At 47.9% G+C, this 18,299-nt stretch overlaps 1 protein-coding gene across 3 annotated transcripts in view; it reads right to left on the bottom strand.

The window, feature by feature from the left end:
* Window positions 1-247: 247 nt before the first annotated feature.
* ESRRB (estrogen-related receptor beta) overlaps window positions 248-18,299 on the bottom strand; it is a 39,240-nt gene continuing 21,188 nt past the window's right edge. For 2 of the 3 annotated variants that reach the window (XM_010183727.1, XM_010183725.1), the window contains 4 exons: window positions 13,470-13,580; window positions 12,659-12,820; window positions 6,427-6,696; window positions 248-492 (listed from right to left, as the gene is read on the bottom strand). In XM_010183727.1, the coding sequence (XP_010182029.1) occupies window positions 248-492; window positions 6,427-6,696; window positions 12,659-12,820; window positions 13,470-13,580 (788 nt within the window). Of the gene's footprint in view, window positions 493-6,426; window positions 6,697-12,658; window positions 12,842-13,469; window positions 13,581-18,299 lie in introns of all 3 variants that reach the window. The other variant, XM_010183726.1, reaches the window with a different exon arrangement.

Genomic DNA, 18,299 nt, shown 5'->3' with positions numbered 1-18,299 from the left:
ATTTCCCACAGAGAAAACAAACAAACAAAAAAAAAAAGAGAAACAAGTGACTGATTAAAAGAGTTTCCCCCCTCCTGTACACGAGATTCTGCAGTCACGCCGACAGATAGACATGAAATAATTCTTCCATAATAAATGATTGGAGATAAAAGCCGGCGGTGGCTGCTGCTGCTGTTTGGATTGCTCCGTTGTCTGCATCTTTGTTTCTAGTTTGTCCCCCGGCCACTGTCGGCTGGCGCTGGGGCTGTCAGACCTTTGCCTCTAGCATTTCTAGGAAGAGTTTATGCATGGGAACCTTGCCCTGCAGTTTGATGCTGTAGAAGTGCTGCACAGCTTTGGCGGCCGTCTGCCGCAGAAGGGGCAAGGTCAGGAGCAGCTTGCCTGCTCGCCGGGGCTCCTCGTTGCGCTGACTCAGCTCGTAGTCCTGCAGGGCTTCGTGGAGAAGGTCCTGGAGTTTCTGCACTGCATCCATGTCCTCTATGTGCATGGAGTCTGGAGGGAGGGAGAAAAGACAGCAAACGGGCAAGTCAGAAATGAGTAAGGGAATCCTTTATGGTCCTGAAGCTAAAGACACTTGCTTTCCTTTTCATTCCTTTCTGGTTTTTGTGGGTTTTTTTGGTGTGGTTTGCCTTTTTGATTTGGTTTTTTTTTTTCGGGGGGAGGGGTGAGGTGTTGCTGTTGTTGTTTTGTTTTGTTTCTTAAGGGGAAAAAAGAAAACCCTGCTGGCAGGTGTTGGTGCTGCTGCTGTGAAGTTCAGCATCAGCCACATGAGCTGTCCCTAGCAGTGAGGCAGCCTGGGGTAGGTGACACCTTGTGCCCCGTGTGCTGTCCGTTTTTGCCAGCCACCCCAAGGCTGCGCAGGGGTCAGCCGGGGCCCTTTGTGCCTTGCACGTTCACTTGCCCTCCACGCTCCTTATGGGGAGAGTCACCCTGCAAGGGGCAGCAGCTGCTGTGCTGCCGCTTGGGAGCAATCTCATTAAGAATAATTAACACTGCTATAGCGCTTCATCTGTCTAAAGTGCCTAATTGCCATGCAGCTGCTCAGGGTGTCAGCAAGACAGAAAAGCCCCAGTAGGTCACAGCCAGCGTGCCCAGGGGTGCTGCCAGCCCCACCTTTGTGCATGTGCCCCGTTCTCAGTCACTGTCAGCAGCTGCTTGGGGAGTTTCCTGCCTTGCCAGGCAAGGCCTCTTCCCTTGGGCTGCCATGGGGATTTCTACAAGCTGCCGGAGGGGCTAGCAGGGTCTGTGAGGCCAGCACAGCTCCCTGGTGTGTTTCTGAGGCAAAGGCAGCTGCTAGTGACCCAGCCCAGAGTCGAGTGAGGGAACCCGAGTTGAACACAGGCTGGTGAACCCGTGGGGGAGGTTGAACACAGGCTGCTGAACCTGTGGGTGAGTCACGGTGACAGAGGGCAGCACAAGAGCAGAGAGGTGAGATCAGAGAAGCTAACCAGGCATCACTGGAGGTTTTTGTTCTCCTTTTCATCCTGCTGATACTTGCTTCTTACAACCCTGACAGAGCTGGAGACACCGCTCCCTTGTCTTCATTGTTCAGAGACTTTTAATCGATACTGAACCCATTGATAAAGATTCCTGCCACAGGGCAATGAATCCAGAGCCAGCAGCAAAGGGACACTACAGTAAGCACACGTGCACATGTGTAGTTGCACTGCCTGCCACTGCAGCTGGGCTTTGCGGTGGGGCAGTGCTCTGGCTCAGCCCACACACACACATACAACACAAATGTGAGGCCATGGCATCCTCAGTGTGACAGCAGTGAAGGGCAAGAAAGCTGGCTGAAGCACTAAAATATCTCTAGAAATATGTGTCATCTCTACGGAGAGTGTAACATAGAGACTGAATTTCATAAGATTCATGTATGGTAAATGCTATTTATGATGCACGGTTTATAAAGTATTACAACAGTTGGGAAAATATTACATCTAGTGAGAAAGCTGTTAAAGAAGCTGTTTAGAAGGAATGCACTAATTAGAGGATATTAAAGAGTTTTATTTCCATAAGAAGCCTACTGAGGAAGCATTGTCCTTGCTGCATTTGCTTTCTGTATCCAAACGACCAGGCAAAGCAGCTCAGAGACGGGCTGGTCAGTCTCCAGTGACCTGAGCTAGCCACAGAGGTGGATTCTGAAAAGTAGGGAGGGAGAATCATGTTGCCACGCAAGTCTGGCAACTTCTCCCAGCCAAGCGGCACCTCTGGAAAATTTCCATGCATCATCCAGGAGAAGTGAGTGGGATTTGGTTCCTGCCAAGTTGCAAAGGTCATTTTGGAGCCTGGAAGCAGCAGGAGCTGGAGCTTTTCTGTGTAATGCCCTTCTGGCTAAGGGCACAACGGGGAGAAGTGATCACAGCCCATCAGAGTTTGCAGATCTGAGCGGGTGCTAGAAGCACCAGGCAATGAGCCATGCTTCAGGTCAAAGCGGGTGCTCTGTTTTTAGGTGCTGATGCTGCTGTGTAATAGAATCCCAAAGCCGTGCCTTTCTGGTACCTAACTTCTGCATGGTGAGGAGACTTAATAGCACTAACTAACTACACGTATACAGGGAGAGGAACTGGGGAAATAAAGATCAAAGCCTACCCTACCCCCCCACCTCTCCCTCCTTTGCTGAAAGAAGCTCAAAATTGGCAGCTGACTGCAAAAAATAAAATAACATTGCAGGATTAATTTCCTTGCAATCCATCAGTGAGCTGGTGTCAATGGCATTGATAAACTGTTAATTACAAAATCAATAGCTATGAATTTTTACAGCTGTCAGAGCACTGGGGTGAAGGGAGGCTGCCTGACCATGTCCCCGAGGGTCAGCTGGCCTGGAAGGCAGGAGCCCTTCCCCAGCACTGCTGGCGTGGAGTACAGGGCAGGTGTGAGACCGGACACCTTGCATTGAGAAATCATTTCTCAGCTCTCTAAAATGCACTCACTAAAGACAGAGTTCACTGGAGTTGTCTTTGCCAGGCGTGTCCTTGGTGCATTACACTGAGGACCCAGAGATCAGCCACAGCTCTGGCAAGGTTGGCCTAATGTCAGCTTCTCCTCTAGTGAGGAGGCAGTGAGCTCTCACTTCTGTTTTCATTTGTTTTAATTGCAAGAAACAAAGGGTCAATGTACACCAGGTTGCATGGAAGAGAGGAAAGTCCCTAGAAGCTGGGAGGCATGAACTCTTACACCCAGCAGCGACAGGGGAAATGCAGGAATTTCTTTATATATGGGAGGCAAGGCAGAAAGCAGGTCTAGGCAGTGCAAGTGCTAATCTGAGTGCTCAGCTTCAAACTCTGTCTCTGAGCCCTCTGTCTCAGCCTGGCCCAGAGGTAGGCTGCGTTCCTGCCGTGTTAGGAATCAGTTGTTTGCATGCAAGCACATACGTGCAAGCTCTGCAAGTTTGCTCCACATCAAAAATACACTAACAACTTATATTAAAGAATGTGAAGGTTGAATGTGAAGGTTATGTTAGAAAAAATACACTTGCCCTATTCTAGCTTATGTGTGTACTGTGAGAGGCTTTAATCACAGGAAAAGTGAGATCTCATGCTTTACTTTCATATGTTTCAATACAAACAACAAAGCAGGACTTTTGTGGATGATGCTCCTACATAGCTGCCCTGGGAGAAACCAGCGAAGTCAGAATAGCTTCTCCCATCCACATGTTTTGGCCTGGGCCTCCTGACCTTGGTTTCTTCACAGCAGAACCCCAAAGCAGCTGATGATGCTGGCTGTTCTGCTCTGTCCTCGCTCAGTGTCTCTCAGTGTCTCAGTGTATCAGGATACACTGTCCCGTAAGGCTCACCCTGGGCTGAGTCCTGGCAGCACAGCCAGCACCGTCAGCAGAGCTGATTCTATTGCGCTGTGAGGAACTTGACAGCACCAAGGCCCAGGTCCTGCAGTGTCTGTGCTCATAGCATGGGCCAGATCAATGTCCCGGTGTGGCACTCGTCCTTTCACCCTGTCACAACCGCTGCCTTAGCACCTCAGTCCCTCTGAGGAGCCTTTCTCCCTGTTTAATCCTGTGACCTTCCTGGCAGGCAGGAGACCGGTGCTTTAACGAGAGTTGATTGCATCGCCAAAAGCCACCGTCCCACAATAAGAGAGGCCAGCCTTGGCCATCTGCCCATCCTGGTTCAGTGGCAAAGTGAAGGCAGCAATTAGAGCTAAAAAAGCAATACATGAGAAATTGAAAAAGGGAACTAGATAGCAATTTATATGAATCAGAAGTTATGAAGTGCAGAAAATCGGTAAGGGAAGTGAAGGGCATTGGAGAAAAATCCATGGCTGGAAGGGCTAAGGACAATAAAGAAGTTTAATAAATATTTAAGAAATAGAAGAAAAATGACCATTTGTGGGGGGGCTCTTTTCACCTGGAGAAGATTAAATTATTAATAGCAGTGCAGAGACAGAAGCCCTCAGTATTTCTATCCTGTTTAGAAAAAGGAAGCATTATGTATCTGCGTTATATGAAGATGATGAAGACTTCTTAGTCTGTAGTTTATGCAAGAAGACGTTACACCTCTGTTGGGGACAAACTTCACAGAAATCAGCAGCCCTGGGTAACTTGGCTTTAAGAGTTCTAAAACTGCTGGCTGAGGCCCATCTAGGGCAGATTAATGATTAACAAGTCTTGGTATTTTTGAGAAACTCAAGATGACTGGAAAAGTTCTAACGGCGCACACATTTTCCTAGGTCTTATCTGATAATTTCCACGTTAGCCTGATGTGAACCAGGGAAAAACAAAGGAAAAAAATAAAAAAAGAGATGTTCAATTAAGATGGTATTACAACTACTGCCAGTCAACATGATACTTCAGAACAGAGGTCTTGTCAAACAAACCTGATTTCATTCTCTGATGAGATTACAAGTTTGGTTGATAAAGTTAACTGCATAGATATAATAGACTTAGGCTTTTATAAGGCACTTGGCTTAGCACCACAGGACATTCTCATTAAAAAATTAGCACTATGCAGTATCAATAAAGCACACTTTCAATTGATTAGTAACTGGCTAGATGACAGATCTGAAAGTAGCTATCAGTGGTGAATCATCCCTGAAGGAGGAGTTTTCTAGTGGAAATCCACAGGGATCAGTAAAAAAAACCCAACAGATGCTACTCAACATTTTTATCAATGAGCTGTAAGTAACTTCTTTCTTTTTTTATTTTAAATTGCTGCTGCTGAGAAGTACGGATGGCAAAGAGGAAAAGAATGGTGTAAAATAGTGAGGATAGGGCTGCATCACAGCATTCTGGACCACTTACTTACACTTGAAATAATATATCTATAGCTATGGAATGCAACTACGAACAGGAACTTTATTGTGTCAAGCTGCCCGGTGTAAAAAGACCTAGGGTCATAGGACACAGCTCAACAAAGAGCAGTATCCAGAGGCTGAACTCAGGCAAACTGACGTAAAGATATGGTGTCTTTAAAAAAAAACAACCTGGGAATGATTAATTATTAGAGTCAGCTACCACAAAAGACGCACATTCCTTCTCTTTTAATTAATTCCTCCAGCTTCACACTGGGTGTCTTTCTGGAAGGCGGCTTTAGCCACATGCAGATACTGGACTCACTGCTGGTCTACAGGGGTGAATTCTGTGACCCGCACGATGCAGTTCAGCAAGACCTGATGTGAGACAATGAGACTCAAGGGATGTAGAGGGAGCCCTCGTCACACTGTAGATTTAGCAGTTTCCCTATCAGAAGGGACTCCTGAACAAATGTCTGGTTTTTGTGCAACATCAGTGCAGCACACAGCACCTCTTGTATCTCCCACAACCTGCTGGATTGAGGGCTGCAGCCATCCCCAGACCGAGGTGGAAGGCACTGGGCTGAGGGCCCTGGCCTTTCTCATCCTCTTCACAAGAGGAAACAGAACAGGCAACATCAGGCTTCTACCAGCATGTCTCACCCTCTACCATGCAGATCCACACTGTCTCCCAGTTAAAGGGGACTTCAGTGTCTGTGATCACTGAACACCTCCAAAACAGGACCAGGCAGCTCCAATCCCACAGCTTTTTGTGGGATTTGAAATGGAGACCAGGGTTTCCCTGTTTGCTGTAACTGACCAACACTACTGAGGTGGATGCAAGCGTGGCCCACATCCCCTTTTCTGAACTCATGGCGCTGGAGTCAGCTTGGTAGAGAAGGGCTCCAAAGCCTTTCTTCTACTGCTAGAAAGCAGCAGCCAGCCCATTCCTGCCTGGTTCCACTCCCTCATACAGGGCCAGAGCCTCTAGCAGCAGCAAGCCTCAATTCTCCCTGCCCTCCAGCTGAGGTCCTGCTCTATGGACAGAGAGGACCTTTGGGGATGTTGCATGGCACAGACAGAGCAGTCTCGGGCAGTTGGCTTTAGTTTCCTCCCAGGCCAGGTAACAGTGTGGGCCTTGGCTTCCTGACTGCAAAGCTGACTGGGCCAGGGCTGTACCTGAGTTAGCGAGAGCCAGAGCTTTGAGCGTGACAAACTCCTCCTTTTCCACCTTGAGCTTCTTGTAGCGGCGCACCAGCTGTAGGATGGCCAGGTAGAGCTCCAGCAGCCCCGTCAGACGAGAGTGCTCTTCATCCATGATGTAGTCCTCAGCATAGACAAGCTTGTCCTCGTATGGCAGGGAGCGGTACACAATGCCCAGGATGAGGATTTCCATCCAGGCGCTCTGCAGGAGGCTCATCTGGTCCCCAAGGGAGAGGTTGGAGAACCCTGGCAGGGCAAAAGACAGGCAGGGTCAAAATGGTGTGCGGCAAAGCCTCTGGGAGCCTGGGGTCCTTAGTTTCCCTGGGATTCACCCCAAGCAATCTCCCCCATTGGCCTGCTACTTTCAAAATAATAAGAAAATAAGCTTACTAAATGACCCTGCCTCTGTGGCAATCAGCACACATGGACCTTGCCCTACTCTATGCTCCCATGACCACCCACCATCTCAAACAGGAGTCCTGATGCCCTGAACTGCATTTATGACAACCCAGGGTTAATGATAACCTCTTTCCAATGATCTCTGCTTCTTCTGTAGCAGCAACTGTTTTGTACCACATTGTCCTGCTTACTGTTCCTCTGTAGTTTTGTATTGTAGCCTGCCCCAGCTGACCAAAAAGCAGAGAAAGAAGGGCTCCAGATGGCAGAAAAGGAAGCTTGTGATGGGATAGGAGGGAAAGACACAGGCCTGAGTTACAAGCATAGAACAATCTCTCATTCTGGCCAACATAAGAAACCATCCTGTCACAACAGAGAACTGAAATGCAGTCAAAATCTGAATACATTTGTGAACAGACTCCTCTTCTATTCCTCATCACTCCCTGAGCTCCATACCATCAGCTTTCAGCACCTCAGAGCCAACAGCCCTACCCAGTGTCAAAAACACCTTTATGATGCCCTACAAATACCTAAAGCACAGTCAAACCCAGTAGCAACGGAACCAGCACCCAGTAGCAAACCAAGTAATTCTCAAATACAGAAAGAGCAAGCAGCACCTGGAGAGAGACCCTGACAGCCCTAGAGATCACTTGAGAAAGTGAAGAGGCTGCACTGTCTGCTCTGAGGGGTCAAAAAAAAACCGCACCAAAAACATGGGAAGGAAACTGGTGCCTGTTATCTCCTCTGTACTGAGTACCCTTGAAGGCCAGACCACGAAAGATGACGGGAGATAGGCACTATGCAACAGCCATTACAGACAAGGATGCCAAGCACGGTGTGTTCAGCCCATCTAGGCAGCTTCTGCCCGCCACTGACAGGCAGGGACTGTACTTTTTGGCAGCTCCTTGTATTCAAAGGTTTCTAGGGCTGCGGGAGAATGGGACATCCAGGCACTGGCAGGGACTGTACTTTTTGGCAGCTCCTTGCATTCAAAGGTTTCTAGGGCTGCGGAAAAATGGGACATCCAGGCATCCCTCAGCTGGGGCAGCGATGCTTCACCAGCTTCCCCTGCCAGTTTTCTCCCCAGACACTTATTAACCCTCAGGCTCACCAAGAGGCCTGTGAGCTCTGTCCAGGAGCCTTGCAGTCCTGCTGGCTGTGTGCTAGGCTCAGCGGAACTCCTTTATCCCACAGCCCTCCCTGCTCACAGTTCTTGGCCCCGCTTTGGGGCCTAGGTAGCCAGCCATCATGATGATCATTTGATTTGTCTTGTTATCAAGCTGGCAATTAACAAAAGAGCTGATGATTGCTATATTGACTGACTGTGGGTTCTCTTTTTCTATCTGCACTATCTCAGCTGGGGAAGGGAAGGCAGAAGGGTGGGTTAGTGGTATTTATTTATAACTACGCCATGTTTTGTGTTTGTGTTGCCAGGGGAAGCAAAGGGTGATAATGGCCTGGCAGCCCTTGGACATCCAATTTCCCTTATCAGGCCACTGAATAGAAAAGAGGCCCCAGGCCACATTAATTAACAGATACCAATCAGCTGTCACGTGTTGTGTGTGCAAGGTCTGAGGGGAGCAGTGGGTGGGAGGGAAGAATCAATAAACCATTGGGGAAGAGTGCCAGAGGGAGCAGCTAAAGAGGAGTCCAGGTTACTGGGGAGAAGAGCTGCAAATCCAGCCCCATGACTGTCAGATTGATTCCTGTACAGCACAGGCTGTGCTCCCATAGCCCTGCACCTGCTAAATCCCACCCCTTGCTCAGGCTGTACTTCAGGGGTGCCTCATCCTTTGCCTGAGTCTTCTGCCCCTTACCTCCTGCAATCAGTACTGTGCTGCTCCAAAATGCAGCCTTCCCCACCTGGATTACAAAAGGGGTTATGCCATTGTCTCACTGCAGTCTGCCAATGAAATTGGTTAAATATTGAGAAACAGCCATGTAGTAGACATGATTCAGGACAGATCATAGAATCACAGAACGGTTTGGGTTGGAAGGGACCTTAAAGCTCATCCAGTCCAACCCCTGCCATGGGCAGTGACACCTCCACCAGACCAGGTTGCCCAAAGCCCTGTCCAACCTGGCCTTGAGCACTGCCAGGGAGGGAGCATCCACAGCTTCCCTGGACAACCTGTGCCAGTGTCTCATTAAATGTGGCTCACATTTTTCTGCTAGAGAATAAAGTAGAAAAATTGACTTAACTCTAGCAGTAGCCTGTACATCCAGCTTCTCTGCTAGCCACCCTTTCCCAGAGGCAGGTATGGCAGGTGGGAATTGCACAGGAGAGACCATGCTTTACCCTGTGCCAAGGAGAACTGAAGGGCCAGCTGCAATGGCCCTACCTGCCTTGGAAAGCCCCCTGCCAAAGCACCTCGGGTAGCACAGACTCCAGCTCCAGCAGGTGGGTGTGAGGAGGGAGTGCTGCGGTGCCAAGCCTGGACTTGAAACGTCTGAGAGAACTGGGACCCTTTTCCTCCAGTGTTTGCACACATAAATTGCAAGGGCTGGAGGACTGTGCCTGTTTCATTGCAGTCTGCACAGGCAAGGGAAGATCATATAACCTGGGGTCTCTCATGCTATAAAACATGAGATTGGGAAAGGTAAAAGCTAATTTTACCTGGCCAAAATCACAGGCTTGCTATTATAAATTTATAACAGTGGAGAACCTCCAGTTGTGAAATTCAACTGCCTCAACATCTTACAGCTGCCAGGAATTGCCATAATCCAGCTCTTTTCCATTCCTGAGCTCTTCAGTGGCATAGCATCCAGAAAGTGCCCTTAGTAATAAGTTTCTTGCTGCTTTCTTCAGGTCGTATCCTGAAAGGTGCTGAGTGCTCCGCTGCTATCCCTAGGCTCCCAAAACAGCAGCCTCGGTCTCCAGCACAGAGCTGCATGTGTGTTACCCTCCTTCCCAGGTGCAGGTTGAGGAAAGCTGCTTTATTTGCAATAGCTGATGTGACATTCAGGTTTTTTATTTTGTGGGATTTTATTTTTTTTAATTTTATTTCAGTGGTTTGGCAGTGGGAGCTCCCAGAATTTTAAAAAAAAAAAGTCACATAATCTGTGGCAAGTGGAGTTCATAATCTGTTAATTTATTATCATTTCTGTCATCCTGGAGGGCCATTAGCAGAGGTAATAAAGGGAGATGTAATTATAGGATCTGAGGCCACTCCAGACACAGCTGCTGTCACTCCACTTGCCATATTTCATTCTGTGCTAGTACTATCGTCTTCCTAGTGAGAACAGCACAACAGCTACCCTGGGAGAGCCCTCGTCGTCACCCCTCCAGAGAAGTCTTGTCTCCCCGCATCAAGGCGTGCAGCAGAGGTGGATGCTGTTCAAAGACAATTAGCACAGGGGGAGGGTGAGGACAGGGAAGGGGCTTCGTACAGAAGGGAACAACTCCACTTTGGCTAAGCGTGTCTTTGAGCTAATGGCTCATAAGGCTATTCAGCTAATAACATTTGCTAAACACCATTAAATCATGCTTTCCTGTTATCACAGGAGAGTGCCTTTAAGCTTAACTGATTTTATTTGCAAACTCTGTGGGGCAGAAGTTTGTGCTGACACCCGGGATCGGACTGGTACGACTGTAATGTCACGCTGTTGTTTACCAATTCCAGTGTGAACACAAGGCAGGAATATGTGACTTTCGTTGCTTTCTCCATCTCTCTCTGTCCAAGAGCTCATGCACACAGGAAGCAACGTCCTGTTTTGCCCAAAATCCTTGGAAAGCAGAAATACGGGGCATGGATGATCTAGACAACTGGCAGCCTCCTGGCCCTGCCCTGCTCTGCCCCCTTGCTGCCTAACTCAGTATGTTTCTAACTTGTTTCAGAACTGTAAGGCATTTTGTTGCACTTTTTATGAACTGTCTTTTATTACGTTTGTTTCTTAGTACTGCTCCCTAGTGTGACAATCCCTGAGCTCTCTCCTGTACACGCAGTCCTGGTACGACGCTGCTGCTGGTCTGAAGTGTGCCAGGCTGACGGCTGTTACCGTGCTGCAGGGCCTTTGGTAGGAATGGGAAATACACAGAGAAAATTGAGATCATGACAGGTATGTCCTGCCTTTCAGAAAGGAGAGGAAGAGCCCCTTTCACAATGCAGGAGTAATCTCCACCATACTCCTGTTTTGGGATAACAACACCATGGTAGGATGGAAAACTTCATAGGAACTCAGAGCTGAGCATCCCACGCTCATCCCACAGCCGCAAGCTGGGGAACTACAGCAGGGCACCCTGTCTGAACATAAACAGCCAAGGTTAGAAGAACATACGATGGCACCTCACTGGGCAGCCGTAGCTGCTAATTGCATTGCATTAAAACCACCCTGTTAACACCTCAAGTACTGGGTTAATAGAGCAATCCAGGCTGAGTTCCCTAATCGCCGGTGTAACGCCTCTTGTGATGAGTCAGCCCCAGATGGATTCCAGCCCTAGTGAGGGTGTAATCCCTGCAGATACTGCAGAACTTGTGTAAGAAGGGCACCACTGAGATGAACCTCTCGGAAACACTGTCATGAAAAGTTTCTCCAGACTTTATCATCCCACCACATAACAGTCCATATTCCATATAGCCCAGAAAACCACTAACCCTTGAGTCACGGGAGAAATACCCCTCTTAAAAAAAGAGAAGCAGCCACTAAAAAGCCAAAGTAGGAGCTACAAAGAGAAACAAATTACATGGGAGAACTAAACCATCTGATCGCTCATGCTAAGACGCTTCACCAAACAAGAACAAACTTAAAGCCAAGAAGCAAAGCAAGAGAACACAGACCCATGCAGTGGAAGACACAAACAATGTGCAATACGGGTTAAAACCTGTGAAACTGTGACTGAGCCTCAGATATTTTCCTGACACAAGGGAAATAGAAGGCAGGAGACAGTGGTAGTGAGCTGTTCCTAGCTGAAGTGAGCTGTTCATAGTGAGCACCTGAAGCAGCCTTTGAAAAGCAGACACGTAAACCCCAAGGACATCCCCTAAGTTCTCTGACCAACCTTCTCCACACCCAAATCCAACCTATCTTTTTGTGGTGAGGGGCAGGGGAGAACTAGAGATGGGGGGTATTTTCCCTTCCTAGTCCAAATCTTTGTTCCCAGAACCTCCCTGGGGGTCATGTCTGCTCCTGGGTCCATCCTACTTGCAGGTGTGAGACACTTGCAATACCACTCAATTGTACAGGTACTCATTGGATATAGGCAGTGAGCCTTCTGAGGGCAGCCACATTGCCAATAAATTGTGCTCAGTATTTGTCAGCACAGAAGCCTGGAGATTCACTGACAGTAGTGAAAATGTCCAACATCCCAATGGGACTTGTTCTGCAATTAATCCAGTGTGTCCAAAGCTTTCCTGAGTCTGGGCAAGAATACCCACTCCAGACAGGGTGGGTACCTGCCTTGTCATTAGTCCAGTCACTGCCATAACATTTACTGATCTATAAACACAACAGGCCTAGGTCATATTGATGCAGTGCAAAATCACTGAAGTCCACCGTACCATCCCAAGGGCTACTTCCCAAGCACCTCTTCTGTGCCACTCAATGCCAGGTATAACCACGAACTTTGTCATACCATCTCAAAACCTGCTGCATAATCCCAGGGCACACAAACATACAGTCCTCAATTTATGCACCAACACCATAGGCTATATTGGAGCTTGTTACCAATGAGAGCCCACCACAAGCAGATGTCTGTGACATTTCCACCCATCACTATGTGTAAAAATCCTGGCTGAAGACAAAACTGATAAGCACAGTGATAAATAATAGCTCCCTTTGCTGATCATGCTTTAACTTGTAATTTCCCGTTTACCTGGGATGTGCTTTGCCCAGCCAATGATCACCACCAGTTCCCTGTCTGCCAGGTCACAGAGGGTTGTCAGGGCTTTGATGTCACTCTCCGGCATGGTTGGATCAGGCATGGCATAAATCTTCTCTGGCTCAGCCACCAGCAAATGGGAGACGATCTTAGTCACTGCGTATTTCAAAGGAGAAGCTGTTGTTGTATCTCTCATGACACAAGGTGTCATAACAGCCCTTTCTAGATGGAAATTCCTGGGATAAGATGTGTCTACAGAGCCCATAGGACCTCAGAAATGGTTTTGGCCACAAGAGAAGACTACACTGCAGCTACACAAGCTGTAGTGATCTCCCTATGCCAAATGAGCTCTATACAAGGAAGACAAAAGCAGGAAACTACTGTAAGGTTGTCAGCCGCTGTCTCAGGTGGGTCCCAGGAGGGGAAGAAGAGGCATGGATAACTGTTGGTGGGATGTGGAAAAGTTTGGAGAACTATGGGTAGTATGGAAGACAGAAATCAGCATGGGACCAGTTTTGTTAACATGACTTAGATACAAGAAAAGATCAGAATATCACTAAATGGATTTACATAATCTCCTAGGAAAGGTCTGGTATTTAACCCTAGGTACAATGAATACAGCACCTGGGCTGTACCTTAGGCGTACCTAACCTACCTCTGCACTGTAATCGTAACAAATAAATCCTAGTGCTGGTGACTGATACGGGAACCAGAAGCGACAACTGCTCCATTGTACCTTTTGGGAGACCAGTAAAAAGAAACTTAGTGGTTGCTCAGAGGACCACAACTCAAGACCAACACGTACGTGGCTTTTTAGCTGGGGGAGGGATCTGTAAGCTCAGGTAAGTGCTACTCTCAGAATCCAGTCTCCTCTTGTATTTCTGACGGCCTCCACGGACTCGATCCAGACGAACACCTGCAGGTAAAACAAGATAAATCCTCGTGATTCCTTAGTGCCACAGGGAACCTTGACATGCAGATGCTAACATTTTCTAAGTAAGATTTTCCCCACACTCCAGGGAGCTTCCCTCTCCCAAACACTTGAGATCTCGGCTGAACCCAGCAATCCCAATAATACCAGCCAGACTGCCTTCAGCACTAACCATGCTACTGTGAGCTTTACTTCTATTCAAAACATTAATGAAGACAGAAATTAACCCATTCAAACTCTTGAATCGCCATAAATCTGATGGGCAAATGAAAAGCTTCAGACCTCAATGCCCTCTAAATGATCTTGCTCTTAAAAAGAAAGACTTTAAATGTCAATCAAACCTGCAGTTATAAAAATAAGCTTTTAGATTGTTCTTAAAATGAGAAGTTAAATGTTCTGTGACCTCTCACTGTTGATATTTGAAAAGTTACCTATAGCAAATAGATAATGAACTAGGAATTCAACAAAGATGTTTCAGCCCTGATCAAGTAAGGCAACTGTAATAAAAGTAGAACCCAAATAAACAGGAACAACCTCTACTACGCTAAAGCAATGGTAAAGCTGAAGTAGGGAGACACTGCAGAATCTGTTGCAGCTGTTTCAAAATACAGTGAATCAAACTGCAAACAGCACACTGAAAACAGTTCCCAGTGGCTGGGAAGCACCAATGACTGTCACCACGCAAAAAACCATCGCAGCATCAACAGACCAGGAACAGCAGCTGAACTGCTGCATTAGTACAAAATACAATGTTGAAAACAAATTATGGGAAAAAAATAGATATCTGTCCAATAGTCAGTTATTTCTGGCCAGCCATGTGCTCTTTAGTAATCAGTTCTTGTGAGACTGGGGTAACTCAGCCTTCCTGGGAGAAACAGCTATTGCAAAAAAACCCCAAGACAATTTCAACATAAATGTAGGAGCATTCAAATAGAATAAAACTTTGAATTTGCACTATACAAACACTTCCTTAGAAACACACACGAGTTTATCTAGCCTGATCACAGGAACCAATTATGTGATACACTTACGAATCACACTGAGCCATTAATATTTTGCAATCAATCCACTGCATAAACACAAACAATTACAAGCAAACACTCCAAATCAGTTCTGAAGTGATGCTTTTTGAACAGCTTGTACACCTGAAAAAGCCTGCAGCCTGCTGACAAATATTCTACCCCAGGAAGAGGCACGTGTCTGTCGCTTACACTGTGCATTTCAATGCCACATTTGCCATGTCACGGAAAAGAGAAAACTTTTACTGTAATGCTCACAACTATCCCCATTTACACCACATGAAACCTTGCCACAACATCTAGATTTTGATATTCTTCACGGCTGGAGCACCCAAAACAGCTTGACCGACAGACAGTACCAACAGCCCCGCAACAGCAAGAATAACCAACATCCACCAGGCCAGCAGCACTCAGCTATTACAGCCTGACAGCAAAAGCTCCCTGGCAGTAGCAACATCCACACGGAGGTCTCGGTGGCATTACCTGTAAGCCATGGTCTGTGGGGGCAAAGGGTCATTGCATTATTAAGGACAGCCAGGAAAGGGCAGCCAGGAAATCCCAAACCTGAGATTATCTAGGGAGATCCCTGAGGAACCACACTAATAAAGTTCTGGATGAAGCAGGTAATTTTTGTTTCCATCCATGATCTCTTTACCTCTATATACTTTCCCTCTATATACATGTGCCTTGGTTTCATAAGGAAGAAGACCTCTATTCCATGCTCTGCTGAATGAATGACACCTACCTATAAACCAGGAGAGGAGAGGGAGACACAAATTTCAGGAACTGACAGTAAACCATGTAACTAGGTGTGAAAATTAAATGGGTCAGGAATACGCTGTTCAAAGATTATGGTGAAATCCAGAACAGGCCGAGGGACTTCAGTCCTGAATCACAGCTCGCCAGGACCTTCGCAGAAGAAGGGTCACAGGGGGGTCCATTCCCTGGCACCAGTGGGCAGGAGGTCATTGGTGCAGGGAGAAGCCGTTCTCAGCCCAGGAGACACCGACACACAGCCCTCCAGGATGCTTTTGCTGGGCAGTTTGATAAGCAGCAGGGAGGGGGCACCGGGAGGGGTAGGGAGGAAATGGGCAAAGGATCTTGTTTCCTTCTCCCAAGGAGAAGCATGCCATCCTCCAGCGCTTGGCAGAGGGATGGCTGCACAGGTTGCAGCAGTATTAGGGACCCTCAATCAGATTATAAGGACACAAAGGACTTAAGTGCATTAAAAAAAGATAAGAGAGACGCAGAGAGATTTACCCTCCATCCCTCCTTCCCTCACTGAGCAGATAGAGGTCTGTTTGCCCAAGGACTTTGGCTTGTTAATTTTGAACAAGTGTTTGTCCTCTTCTTGTTCCCCATCCTGTGTGACACTCCTTGAGGCAAATGTTTTCAATCAGCAATTGCAGAGCCACTGCTCTATCCTGTCATCATCGCTCCAGCCGCAGCGCCGGTGAACAGGCTGACCCCTACGTAGTGCATCCCAGTGCCAGTTGCTGAGCGCAGAGACCTGCGGGCGCTACAGCAAAAAAAAGCATTTCAACCCCCGAGTCCCTGACTGTGACACTCCAGACATAAGCATCATGGCAAAATCCCTTTCCCAAAAATCTCACAGCCTAATAGGTCCTACCTAGATTGAAGGCCAAAAAATCAGGACCTGGTACTGAGCCATGGTATTCAGGTGAGTTGTTAATGCCTGCTGTTCTACTCTGATTTTCCTTGGTGCTTGATTTTAAGATAGGCTGCTTACAACGCAGCTCTGAGAGGGACACTAAAGGACATTAAAATTAGCAGGTGAGCTTAGAGAAGGAGCATGAAGGGAAGCACTGAGCAGAGAAGAAAAGGAGAGGGATATAAACTGAGAGAGTGTAAGGAGAAGGGAGGTGAGAGGGAGAGGGCTGGAACAAGGCTGTGGTACAGACACTGCAATCCCAAGGGCAAATTTCACACCAAAGGTGCAGCCACCTGAGCTTTAACTGCAAGGTGCAGCAGCCACTTAAAGAGATGCAGCTGGTCTGTACTGAAGGCTCTTACATAGGATTTGGTGCCACAGCCTGACAAGAAGACAGCAGCAAGAAAAAGCAGTTGCCTTCCAGCTGCTGCACAAACCCATTTCTCACGTGGATCTCAACTGGCGAATTCCCAGGAGAGAAAGCGCTCATTCTACAAAACTGTCACCACCACAGGCACTCCTGAACCCCCTTCTTGACAGTATCAGCAAGGAGGGGCTGCTAGAATAGCAAAGAAGGGAGGGCTTACATACACAAGGTGAGTTGCAACAGAATAGGGCAAAGTTTGGGAATTACCACCCCTTGGTAACTTACCTTTCTGACAGCTGCTTCTTCACAAATGAAGGCTATCTGTGCTGGAAACATCCCCTCTCCTCCCACTCCTCTGTGTTGCAAGGAAGTGTTGCTGTTCATTGAATCTCTTACCTTTTGAGGGACCCTGCAAAAGAGTTCTGGCACCCTGTCTGACCTAGCTGTGGAGCTGACCCCGGTGTCCACCACAGGGATTGAGTCCCAGCTCACCGGCAGCACGCTCTCAGCTCCCCATCCTGCCTGAGCCCCCTCTGTCCTAGCAGGGAGGAGGGCAGGACCGGGACTTGTGCAGCAGTTTTCGGCTCAGCATCCTGCCTGGGGTAGAGATGTCAGTTTTCTCAGCGTCCTGTGGGTGCCACTCGTGTTCCAAGCGCTCTCGCAGAGGTCTGTGCCAGCACCAAGCCTCTGCAGTGGGAGAGCTGATCTGCTGATCTGTTCGAGCTCCCTGCACTTCTCTGACATGCCCCTCGGAGAGACGTCTGCCTGACAACTTTGGGATCAGATGTCCCCTTGCTGACTTGATAACATCAGGCTTTGGGGTTTTTTTCTTAATGGAAGTAAAATAATTCCAGCTTTTTTTAAAAGCTGGACCCAGGCCGAGTCTGTCGGAAGTAAAAATAGCCGAGTATGCAGAGGCGACAGCACACAGAGTCAGGTTTAGTTTCTCTTTTATTTTCTGGGGACTAAAAATACTCTTAAAAGCTCTTTGAAGCTAAGCCCTGGCCAGTGGGAAATGCAGTCTAGGCCAAATATCAGCTGTCGCGTCAAATTACTAGCCTCACCTCACTTTCCATCGAGTCCTATCACATGCCCATGAATTGATAGGAACAGAAAGATCTATCTTGCCAAAAGAGCTAACGGAGGAGCCAGGCTACAGGGTCTGCACAGTACAGTATGTGTCTAGACCAAGAAGGACACAACCAAAGGGAACGCAGGGCAAATGCTAGCCAAGGAGCAATAACCATGAGGCTGCTTTTGCTGAGCTTCTCCGATACAGCAGCCAGGTCCTGTGCCCACTGCCCACCTAATCCTTGAGCTGCGGTTTCTGCATCAATGGAGCCTGCTTGCTCTCCCAGGGGTGGTGCTCTGCAACTAAGAGAGATCTCCCTGTCCCCAGGAGCTGCAGGCTAAAGCGCATGGATTGGCACTGCTGAAGGAAGCTGGAAGATGTAGGCTAAGAGCAGAGAAGAAAGGAAGGGAGAAGGGTTGTGCCCAAGGTGTCTCCTACAGAATTCCCCCCTCCCTTTTTGCTCTGAACTTCAGAAGAAACAGGATGTGGTGATGGGATGAGTGAGCCAGGAGGAGGCCTATCAAGGAAACAGAGAGCAGCAATAACCATAAAAGTTAGGCTTGCCAAGACGAGG

The sequence above is a fragment of the Mesitornis unicolor genome, unplaced genomic scaffold (genome assembly GCF_000695765.1).
Source record: "Mesitornis unicolor isolate BGI_N332 unplaced genomic scaffold, ASM69576v1 scaffold17544, whole genome shotgun sequence".
Lineage (NCBI taxonomy): Eukaryota > Metazoa > Chordata > Aves > Mesitornithiformes > Mesitornithidae > Mesitornis > Mesitornis unicolor.
This window is presented reverse-complemented; position numbering and strand designations above follow the sequence as displayed.